General features: G+C 41.1%; 1 protein-coding gene across 1 annotated transcript; it reads right to left on the bottom strand.

The window, feature by feature from the left end:
* Positions 1–9,990: 9,990 nt before the first annotated feature.
* On the bottom strand, positions 9,991–12,175 carry LOC124275779. The gene is made up of 3 exons (XM_046711447.1): positions 12,091–12,175; positions 10,902–11,120; positions 9,991–10,198 (listed from the first exon to the last, which is right to left on the bottom strand). The coding sequence occupies exons 2-3, from the start codon at positions 11,113–11,115 to the stop codon at positions 10,008–10,010; spliced, it is 405 nt and encodes a 134-aa protein (XP_046567403.1). The 5' UTR covers positions 11,116–11,120; positions 12,091–12,175; the 3' UTR covers positions 9,991–10,007.
* Between the last annotated feature and the right edge of the window lie 349 nt (positions 12,176–12,524).

Raw genomic sequence — 12,524 nt, 5'->3', positions numbered from 1 at the left:
AGATTACGTTATCTCACCATAATCGCAGTCTTCAGCTAGTAACACAAAATGATCCGGTCCGGTTCAACAAGATTTTGTTCATTAAAGATCACGTCCGACAAGATATACTTCAGACCACTTAATATCGTAGTAGTGTCCTGATTGTCAGTCGGAAGAATAAGTTCGCAATATCGAGCAAACAGCGTCGGTTCAAGAGCGATTGATTCACGAATCGTTATCATTCAACGACGATGTATATTGTATGACTTCCAACACTTCGGTCAATCATCGTCCAGCCGTGCTAAAGAGGAGTGTTCCATCGATCAATACCGACCGTTGTTCTCGTTCGTCCGGTGTCTGATTGACGATCGTCATCACCGGCATACCAATTATTCAATCATCGTTCAATGCCGTAACGATAATCCGGTATTTCATGCGTAGATCAGATCGATTCGGCGTTTGTATCGGAAAACGGTACTTTCGATCGATGGATCATGACTCACGAAGACATACCGAGTTCGGTCGATGTCATCAACAGTTTATCGGCATTGTCGAATCCTTCCGGTCGTCTTTATGCGAAAGCACGTAACTTAGATTTGGTTCTGTTCAACGGGGATCATTCCGTTTGTTTAGGTGCGAGGGTCAATACGTCGTAAAGCCATGCGTAGCCTCTTATTCATTCGAATAATCAGTTTGAAGCTTCCAGCCGATAATGCTCGTGGTCGATTGTCATCAACCGCCAATATATTGCAGCCCGTTGGTCGCGCCATCCGAGTATATTGTGTTCGTGTATGTTCAATATGTCACGAGCAGTTGTAAGCCGATAAACATCGATAATTTTGCGTTCAAACAATAAAGATATCAATGAAATATTATTCATTATATATTAATACCGAAGAATTCGTCCGATAATCACATCAGTCGTGTCAAATCTTCGATCGTTGATAACGTTCATCAGACCGGCGTATGACCGGCATAATATTGTTACGGCGATTACGAACAGGTGCGAGCACGGGTCCGGTTGTTCGTCAACGACGACAGAAATATCAAAGATTTCGGCGTGCTTGAAAGATGATGATGATATCACGATTGTCGAAAGTCGTTGACGACGTTCAGCTCGAAAACTTCGATAGACCTTTGCGTTCAGCGATCATCGTTATCATGCGTCAAAGATGAACGAGAATTTTACCATTGCGACAACAGTAACGGTGTTAATGACCATTTCGACGTCAATATACAGCTGCCGAATATAAGATCAATTGCATTTCGTCATCGGAAGGCCTTCTTCCATCTTTGGTTACATCGTCGAGTTGCTCACTACGCGGCATCAGCATGGAATTATGCCTTTATCGTATTCCGAAAATCTACCAATACCGCGGAATTGGTGATACTAGATAACCGATAGCGTTGATTTATCTATACGATCAGAGCCGTCAGTAATATTGAAACGCATATCGAAACCCGACGATGAATATCGCCAAACTCCGAGCGCAAGTAAGCCGGTGACGAACACAGGAAATTTGAACATCGTCGTACCATTACGAGACTCCATCGTAGCGAAAGAAATAGATACAAAACCCTTGTAGAAGATAAATCGACCAGTAAACGAATGCAAGAACTTTGTTCACTTTGAAAGCAAATCGACGAAAATTCAGAATAGATCATCATTGGCAATAATTACCGTATCATGGTTCACCATTTACCTCTTTCAGAAAACGATTGCCTTTACCATCTTTATCGTGTTAATGATACGCAAGACGACGCAATAAGCGCACATCTGAAAATGATTCCGCATTCCAGAACACTTTTCGTATTAGATCCGCCAGATCAGAAGCGTTGATTTAAAGTGCAGAAATGTTGAAGGCAACTGGTCATATTACGCCGTTTCGAATAAGCGCCTATCACCGTTCGAGACCGGTATTCCACGCAGTTGCTAACGTCGTTATCATCCCTACAATATAAGAATGGGGACGTATCCCCGATATCACAGATTACGAGCATCATAGCGATGGTTCCCATCATCGACCATCAAATGGCAACATGAAGGTGTTACGAATAAAAGAATTTTAGAAAATATCAACGTCAGATCATAATTTTGCGACACTGTTCTGGCAGAAAATTGTTTATCCTCGTGCCGTAAGCGAAAGCTGCGACAGCCCTAAAACGATTTTCGCAAAGCTGATCTCTGCCGTTCAAAACTTCGGCACAATTACGGTTCTGGCTTCACAGAGAAAATGCATTAGCTCTCGAAAGCACGTACGCTTTATCGATTTTGACTACCGAATGGCTCGACAAGGGCCGTACCTTCAGCCCCATCCTTTCCTTTATCAATGGATATACCGGCTAGTGGCGTACCGAAATACGGCGTTCAAATGTTCTCCAGATCTACCAGAAATTATTATCGTCGACGACGTTGAATTCTTCCATCAGAACAAAGCCAAAATACACCGTCGAGTTTGAACGCCGTTACAACATGGAATCGTTGATAAACGACAGCAAAAGTCATTTCGCAGTGCGCTAATTGCGCGTTATAGATGAAAGTTCGATAATCAACTCGTAATCGCAAGAAATCAACATCTGGTTTCCATGTTTAACACAACCATTAATATGAAGAAAATAACCAGTTTTCATAGGGTAAAGAAAAGCAGCAATTGCCTATCGTCAATTATGCCTAACTTTCGGCGCTGACGCCCAAAATATTTATTGGTTGCTTGACTGTTAAATACAGCCTGCTACTCAAGTTTGATTCCAAAGCGTTTGAAAGACGAACAAATACATTAAGCGTAAAACGTTTCAGTGTGTCGTCACCAACACGTATGGTATAAGCGAATGCGGGGATAACTTTCGGGTAATAATCAATTTTCATATCGCATTTGCTAAAATAATGTACGAAAAATTGAGCGTATCAACGGTTTAAAAATAGACCGTCTAAAAACGCCATAATAGCGTTGTTCGATTCTATTACGGGCATCTTCAGTCTCCTTTCATGGTTATGGTTTGCGTGATCAAAATCAGTCAATCGGCACGTGAATCTTTACGTATCAATACCCGAGAAAGTCAGCTATCAATATATTTAATCAAGATTAAGTATTCAGTTTTCAGATAGCCAGTCATTCTACAGTATCGTTTGCAAACCTTAGCTTCCAACTCGAAAGTACCACTTAACACAAAAGCCGAGAAATTCACCATAATGATTTGGGATGCGACTGTCAAACTTCAATGATTAACGAAGTGAAGACGCGTATTCATCGACAGATACATAATACCTGCCCAGCGTGCAAATATCTATTGAAAACGAAATTGGCTTGGTTCGTTCATCTGCATAGATTTGCCCTTTAACGCCGTTCATCGTACTAAACAATGTCTGTTTCATGACAACCGCATTAACTTAAAACCATCAACAGCTACTTCCGTTAATGCAGCCTGCGATATTCCGTCAAAACAGTCTCTCGTATTCAACAGTACGTGATTGTATACGCAGGCACGTATAATAGCCGAAGTCTGCGTCATAATAAACATCTTTATTCTTTTGCGACTTCCGGTCAAATGGGTGGCAAACTATCAGGGTTATTGGCTGGTCAAAAATCAGCCGTCATTTATCACCGGAAATAATATCGATCGTATATATCGCATTTCCCATAAGCGCAGATCTTACATCATTGTTCAACATTACTGTTCATGCTCAAAATTCTCGTATTCAAAGCCAAAACAACAATGACAAGTTAGTGATTTCACAGCCGCCTGGCGTAAATATCGCCTTCACATGAAATGACCAAGGTTAATTGAGATAAAAGACAGATATTAAATGCAGTCATTAAGATGTCATTAGATATTTATATTAATACGACTGTAACCCACTTGGTAGTCATACGTACGGTCCAGCCAAGCTTTGAGTAATAGATCATTGCAGGAAGAACAAGCATAGGCCATGTTTACGACCAAACCAAATGTCTATCGTTGCCGCACGCAACAAAGTCACTATCATGGTTAAAAACAAACAACAAATGACATATACCGACCGAGTAAGTGATGATGAGCAGGTTTACCGAAAGACACAGATAAACCATAACAGAAACGGTTAACGCCAGCAATTTTCGACATTCGCCGCTTCGCCACAAAAAGGGAAAATGCGAATATTAAATGAATGGATCACCGGTGCAAAATCGTAACACTACGCGCTGCCCGCGCCAGCGTGCCGTACGCAAAATGAACTTTGTTTCCGGTGATCGTATTGTCATATACCGGCGTATTATGAATGGGAGCTAAATGCGTTGCATACCATCACGTCAAAATGGCCCGGAAACATCGTCGATCAAGAGTTCACCCCGGTAAAACGCTCAAATTTCGTATAGGAAGCTCAAGATTAGCACCGGGCGGCGTGAATCGAGAACGTTCAATCAGTTACATGAACATATACATTAATTGTGCTCACGTGAGATCGCCGTTCATTGTAACAGAAACAAATCGACGATCCATTCCGCATATCGCCGTCAACCGTCAATTATCGGGTTTAAAGATGATGAAAGGAGTTTGAAGCATCATCAACCGGTCATTCCAGTTGATATAAAGTCCGTTATTCAGCGATCGATCAGTACGAATATCGATCCAGCATCGAGCAACCGGCATTATACGTCGTAATCAAATGTCGATCCGCCAGTCGCCTTCACGACGTTAATGGTGTCATCGAAATACCGGATCCATCGCAGCGGCTTCAAAAGAGAATTGTTCGAATAAAGAAAATGTCATAATCGTTTATACACGCCAGTCGTCAATTTAAGACGAATTTCAGATCCGTTTCAGGTCCGTCAAAGCGCATATATATACATATTGAATCGTCAAGACAGTAACAACCGCGATCTATCAATATATATATCATCGTCATCTTCAACTTCAAAGCGAAAACTGATAGAAAGTGGTTCGAGGATATTGATCATGTACAAGTAGCAAAGACAAAACAAATCAATAAACTTCCAAACGCCCCGCGAAAGAAAGATCATCATGCCAAGAGACCAATGAAACATCGTCATAAAAGCGAGTCAATTCGATATCATGTTCATCGTTATCATATCCAGTTGGTATAAACATCCAATCAAGATCACCGCCCATTGTTTACGCAAGCCATCGTCGGAGAAACGAAGTTTCGTCCCCTGGACCGTACTTCATAAGTCGATGGTGATTGAAGACGGGCGAATATCCGTTAACACAAACAATTCGATCAGAATCAGGGGAATTCCGATCATCAACAATACGCTTCCGATCACGGACCGATAACGTCATTGGCCAATAAACCGTTCCAATGGCTATCTCGTCAATTCCAGCGTCATCATCTATCTTCCGATCATCAGAATCGAATTCATTGACGAATCAACGACGCAAGATCAACGTCAAAACACGCATGACTCATCAATTTACCGGTCATTGAAGAGCGGGACTCAGTAAGATGACTCAATAGCGCCGAAACCGTCAAGACGGTACGAACAACCGTTGCAACGGTAACACGTCCCCAACTGGTCTGGGTTTATCCTTCTGAACGACATACGTTTCATTTATGTATATAATATGTTCACGCGAATATCATCATTGAATAGCCATCAGTCAAAATACTGAATAATATCATCAATATTAGTATTTATTACATGCGACCAAAAATACGACGAATATGCATAATGCGTTTATATATATCCTTCGAAAGAATTGATAAATAATCCTTCAATCAAGTCAATAAATATCAACGCAATATACGACATAATAGTTGATTGGCGATCCTCTATAATTTCAGATTTCATCGCTTCATTCTTCCAACACTAAAAATCAAACTCACGAAATATGTCGTTCCAAATCTCAGTTGTATGGTAGCACCGTATCAAACAAGAGCTTCCACAGCAAACAAAACACCATGGCGGTAATCCGTCGATTAGTTCCTTTGAATGCTGGCCAACGATAATGCACACAGCCACAGTCGTATTCTCGAAGTGGGCGGTAGCAGCCCACGATTGGTATCGTCGTCAATGCCGAATTAATTCGGCATGACCAATACGGGTACATCGCATTCATTGTGTCCTCGCCGAGCATTGTACAACATTAAAGCGGCGTAAAATCAACCGTCACTGAATGAATATGAAAACGCACGTACATTATCATCGTATACAGTCCGAAATGAAGCCGATAAAACAGCGGATTCAGGCATTTTCTTCAGAGAAAATCGAACGCGTTGAAGCAACGTTGTTTTGGGTATCACCATCAATAAAGGTGGCCTTTCCTGCAAGCGCCATTTTGCGACGTTAGACTGGCGAAAATGAATATATGACGCGAAGCCAACTTATTCATCAATAAAAGCGACATTTCGTATAACACGTCAACGTCTATCGTAATAAAACGCAAAATTACCCATCTATTATCAGTCTGTTTATCATACATAAACACGACCCCTGGTCATAACGACAGACAAATCGTTATCAATAAAACAGTTGATGTAAAATGCCAGGATGCCATAAACACCGAGACATGCCGTATAGTAGCGTATGGCCATGCCGTAATAATAATAACACCGATTTATAGAGCATTCTGGCACAGTGATGTAGACAGATAGATTGTTCCGATTATCGGGTCATGTTTTGTTTGCTTGACGGATATTTCGAAAATGCGATAGACGGTCGAATTCAATGAGCGCATGCCGACATTCGATCGAAACACCAGCAACCGTAATTCGGCACAGCGAAGGTTGTTCGGTCATGTCTATCAAGAATAATTGCCTCCATTAAGATGTCAATCAATATCCATCGGTTACTCGCGACAATAATAGCATGCATAGTTATACGTATGCGCTTGCTGTTGATGTTATTGTTAAATATATATCAACGAGCGATATTTATTATCAATATCGAATACCGACCATCGACTTCGTTAGCATTAACATTAGCAACAACAGTTATCATTGTCGTATGTCGCCGTCCATAAGCGCATGTTACCATTATCGATACAGACAAGATCAGCATTCGATAAGCGAAAGTTCACGGAAAGTTCAGCACCAGTCATCTGGCCATGAATAACGAAACCGACCAGGCGCAGAGTTGGGGAATTGTCCTTCGTAACGCGTCAGGGAAGAATGGCGCCGCCGTAGAAGGGCACAATATTAAATGCGCAGAGTTGTGTTCCATCACGCCAAAGATATAACCGCGATGACAAAACGCTGAAATTTCACCATTGTTCCACGTTGAAAGACGATCATTCAGCAGTTTATCGACATTTCGCCGCCTCTAGTTCTGACGTTAATCACGTCAACACCAATTTGCATCAGTGTTGAATTCAAGCCCCATAATCTTCGTTTCAGAGACAGGCGCACGCATTTTACAGGCTGCTGGGTACGCGAACGCATGGCGCAAATTACCCCGACTTCCGGCTATCTCGTAAACGAGAGGAGACAACGACAACACGCGCAGACTTTAACTCACCCGGTAATACAACCGAACCGCGAATGACAGTTGGTTATCGTGTTAATACAAAGCAACATAACGGATAAATCTACTCCGTAGAATGGAATTGTCCGGGTATGAATATAAGAACGATCGTTATTCGGCCGAATGCGATTAATCGACAAATCGGTTGTAAACCGAAAAGGAAATATGCAGTTCTTTATAAGTTAAAGAGATGATTCGCTTCATCGCCGCATTCATGGCGGCGCGTCTCGTGGTCATCGAAATTCGACCGACACCAGTGATCGCATCAGTATCCAGCAATTGAATACGACGACACATGTCAACCGTTCGTTAAGCCCGACCATACGATCCTGCCAATGCCTTCGGTTTGTTAATGGGTTACCGAAAACCGAATTCTTAACCTCGGATCTCTCAATGGGTTTTACAAAGCAGTATCGGGTTATGTTCATCCTCGGTCTCATTTACAGCGCCGTACATGACTTCAAGCTCTCACCACCGATAACAACGACGCGTCACCGTTCTCCAATATATGATTATCAACCAAATACAGAACAAAATCATTACAGATAAGAACACCACGGTCAAGCGTGCATCACCCCATCATCTTTGCAATGCGATAATATCGTCGGTTAAATAGCGTAACAATTCTTCAGGGTTCGTTAGCGCGTAGCGGTTCGAAGCAATAAAGCGCGAGTTGCAGACAGGTAAAGTCATCAACATCTGAAATGTAGACAAGAAATAGCCGGAGGGTAACGTCAAAGCCGACTCAATAACAGTAACCATATCCGAACACCGAAAATGGGTGAAAACTCGAAAACAACACAGCAGTAGAAGCCGGGCAATACGTAAATCGTAGGTAATGCCAGCCAGTGTTCGCGGGTCGTCAATAACAGCGACAGGTTCATCATTGTAAATAAAGATAAAACGAATATATTCAGTTCGACAACGAAACAGGCGGCATCAGTTGCTCACGCAAACGAACACACATGAAAACATTGTTGATGCAGGTTCAAATCAGAATGTAATGACCGTATTGAAAAAGCTGGTTCTGGAAGACTCGGGGATCTCAAATTCACCCTGGTCAACTTGGTTCAGCAATGGCGGAAGGGCCAGCTGTTTCAAAATGACTCAATAAACAGGCTATTCGATCTGCCAGTCACAGCAGCTGGCGAAACACCGAACCAGTATGTTGATATCGTTCTCATCGCACGCTTCCGCGAGCGGAGCAGCTCACGTTCATCGCCTTCGGCAGCCTGTTTCTGCCGTCGGAAAGAACATCACCCTCAAAACTTCCACGAAAGCAAAGTCGGGTAGAAGAAGAACCGCCGTATCGAAAGCCCAGAGAATATTTCAGCACCGCGATGAACAGATTAAATTAGCCTGGACTTACAAGACAGTCAATACTCAGCTCACCTATTATTGCCTCGTAGTGGCAAAGGCGATTTCGATCGATAATTATCGAAACATCTGGCAAAAATATGCGTATCAAAGCGATAAAAGGTTCGGTCGAACTGCGACATTTCGTGAACATTGGCTACAAATTCAACGCACATTTTCAAAATGCCGAATGCTCGAAAATAAGGAATTGTTATTGCGAGTATCGGCCTGGTTCGCGCCCGGAACAGAATACCGCGCCCAAACGTCACAAACACGGCATCAATTCCCGATCCGAAACACCGCAACCGCCTGGGTATTCCCCAACAATCCCACTGATATTTTCCGAAAACATTCAGCATTTTTGAAAAATATGCATTTAGTTTGTAATAATGTTCAAAGTAATGCGAATTCATTGAACACATTTTATCTCGATCAGCGATTACACATATTTTTTGCAAAGATGTTTCCAGTAAAATTATCAGTCAAGAAATCACTCTTTATTTTCTGAGCACAATAGATTGGTATTTAAAGTATTATTTCCGTGATATTTTGTATTAAATTCTTCAAACAATTTAATCTAATTTCATCTTTGTGGAACCTTTCGAAATGGTCTCACAAAGGTTTCAATACAGAGAGTTCTTCTTCCTACCTGACTGCTTTATGCCGATAGAGTTTGAATGGTGTTCTTTCCGACAACAGAGACAACAAAATGGTCCCTGCCGCCAGAATGATGACAATGAACACTCCACTCACTAGACATGCGATGAAGTTGATCTTGCTCTGTTCAGTTGTTTCACCAGCCCTGTAACAAACAGATCAGATATGTTTAATGAAATCGTACAAATATGTTAGCTTTAATGTGTTATACTATATTTTCAATGCTGAATTAAGAGTTGATTAAATTGAATTTGAATCCCAAGTGTTCAAATTAGCTTTTTCAACCTGAGTGGTTATTCTGATTTGAACCTTTCATCAACAATGTTTTCATAATGTGGTTCGTTTATACGTTATTAAAGATAACACCTGATGCCACCTGTTTCCATTGAAATAATCGAGACTGGATATTCACGTTTTATCTTTTTGAAACACAATGATGAACCACAATCACTGTTGTGACTAGGTGTATTACACGAACACACGAATAATGATTGTATTACCTACAGTTACAATATTTAGCACCCAGCTTTCTCACCTTTATGTTCTGTTTTCAGGTTTTCACCTTTGGTTATTTCCAGTGTTCAGATTCTCGTTTACTGTTGTGAGTCGGCTGACGTTACCCTCCAGCTGTTTCACTGTCTGTTTCAGATCAGCGTTCTTCTGTTGTTCCTGTTGGAGGTCAGCCTGCCTGTCTGCCAACTCCGCGCTTTTATTTGCTTCAAGTTCCACTACGCGCTGTAATTGAACCCCTGAAAAGAGATCACATTGTTGCATAACAATGACGATATTATCGTCACATTTTAAAGATGGTGAATACCCAAGGGATTGATGCACATGACCATGGATATTGTATCTGTGTGGTTACGAATTATATTAATCCTAATTTGATATCCATATATTGGAGAAACGAAGGTGACACACGTCGTTGACGTTTATCCCCGAAATTAGTGAAACTTGAAGTCACATGTACAGCGCTGGCAAACCAAGTTATGTCCAAGGGATAGACCTCTTGACCACTGCCTTTTTAAGTTATAAACCCGTGAAGATCCGGGTTAGAATTGGTTTTCAGTAACCCATGCTTGTCGTAAAAAGGCGACTAACGGATCGTGGTCAGGCTAACTGACTTGGCTTCGATATGTGTCATCGTATTCAAATTGCGCAGATCCATGCTCATGCTGTTGATCACTGGATTGTCTGGTCCAGACTCGATTATTTACAGACCGCCACCATATAGCTGGAATATTGCTGAGTGCGGCATTAAACAACAAGCGAAACCATCTTAACTTATAAGAACTACATATTTCCTTTCAAGACTACAACCGATTTGTCGATTAAATCACATTCTAATATCAGCCAAACAAACGATCGTTTCTTTGTAATTCATACGGACAATTGCTTACATCTCTACGAATGGAATTTATCCGTTATGAGTTGCTGTATGTGTGTACTTACGATAGCAATAGCTGTCACAGTCTCGCGAGAGTTCAGTTGTATTGCACAGGTGAGTTAAGTCTGCGCAGTGGTAACATCGTTGTCTCTCCTCCACACAGTACTGTTCTCCTCGTTTACAGAGGTCAAGGTGACACCGGAAGTAGTCAGGGTTGAAGGCTGCGCCGAAAGCTGCGCTCACGCACAGCAGTACTGTAAATACGAGCACCTGTACCATCGTCTCTGAAACAAGGAAAAGATATAGAGAACTTAGATTCTTCAAACATATTTACTGACAAAATTGGAGAAATAGTATTCTTGACGTATGATTAACGTCAAAACTAGAAACGTAAAAGTATTGTCGAAATAGAACTCTGAATCTGATCGTCTTTCAACATGGGACAATGAGGCAAATTTAACCCGTTTGATATAGCTATTTCACAAGTTACTATGCTTGGTCAAAGTGACTGTCTGGTCTCCGTCCCCTTCTTACAGCGTGGCCAAAGACACAACTCTGCACGGCTAATGGCAATGCCTTCTACGGCAGCGCCGTGCCCCTCTTTACAACACGTTACGAGGACGAACCCTAACTCACGGAGTTATGGTCCGGATTCGTTTATTCCATTATGGCAAGATGGCTGAAATGATGCTGAAAACCAGCATTCACTCACTTATCCAATGCACAATCTTAATCTGTATCGATATCAGTTACAAAACAAGTATCAAACATACGCTTATATGGTTAGCAGCAAACTATATACAATGTATCTTGTTTATATGTGTATACGTGTAAGTGTGGGTGAGTGTGTGTGAGCGTGTAAATAAATATATCTGTATGTTGATGTATATATATGTATATGTATGTATAAGCACATACATGTGCCTATGCATATATTATATTGTGTAATCACACAAGTGTAGTAAACGTGGAACTGAATGGTGAACAAACATCTTAAATGGAAACAGATAATGTAATCGACAACCAGGTGTACTGTATGCCAAAAGGATACAGTTTGCTAGTGACTCGATCGAGGCATAAAACAACATGCGCTCATTACAGATTCAATCCGTGTCCCAATCACATTTTCAAAATATCCAACCAAAAGCAAACAAAAACATATTAATAATCAGAACAATCTATCACAGTCTACATCACTGTACCAGAATGCTCTATAAATCAATTATTATTATTATTACAACACCATATACATACCTATACAGCATATCTCAGTGTTGACACTGGCATCCTGTGTTGTTTTACATCAACTGTTTTATTGTGCTGTTTGTCCCTGTCTGACGTGTTACTTATTAAGGGTCGTGTTTTGTATATGTGTAGATATTAATAGATAGGTAATTTTGCGTTTTGATACAATAGACATTTGACGTGGCAGTACTTATACACAAAATGTCCTTTTGTTGTGGAGCTCTAAGTTTAGCTTCGCGTCATATATTTCCCATTTTTTTTCACCAATTCCTAGCTGTCCTTAAAATAAGCACTTACAGGAAAACCCTTAGCTTGTGATGAACGTGCAAAAATAACATTGCTTCAACACACGTGCAGTTTTCTCTGAAAAGAAAATACTACAAATCTATATTTTATCGGCGCTTCTCACATTTTCAGTTTTCTTATACGATGTGTAATAATAT

Source organism: Haliotis rubra, unplaced genomic scaffold (genome assembly GCF_003918875.1).
Source record: "Haliotis rubra isolate DU_JTF1 unplaced genomic scaffold, ASM391887v1 Scf2020, whole genome shotgun sequence".
In the NCBI taxonomy this organism is placed as follows: domain Eukaryota; kingdom Metazoa; phylum Mollusca; class Gastropoda; order Lepetellida; family Haliotidae; genus Haliotis; species Haliotis rubra.
Note: the sequence above shows the minus strand (reverse complement) of the source record. Positions and strands in the feature narration are given on the sequence as shown.

Coding starts and splice junctions, on each gene's coding strand:
- LOC124275779 (XM_046711447.1), bottom strand. CDS start 11,115: ATGGTACAGGTGCTCGTATTTACAGTACTGCTGTGCGTGAGCGCAGCT. Junction 10,199..10,901: donor CTGTGACAGCTATTGCTATC/GTAAGTACACAC, acceptor ATCTCTTTTCAG/GGGTTCAATTACAGCGCGTA.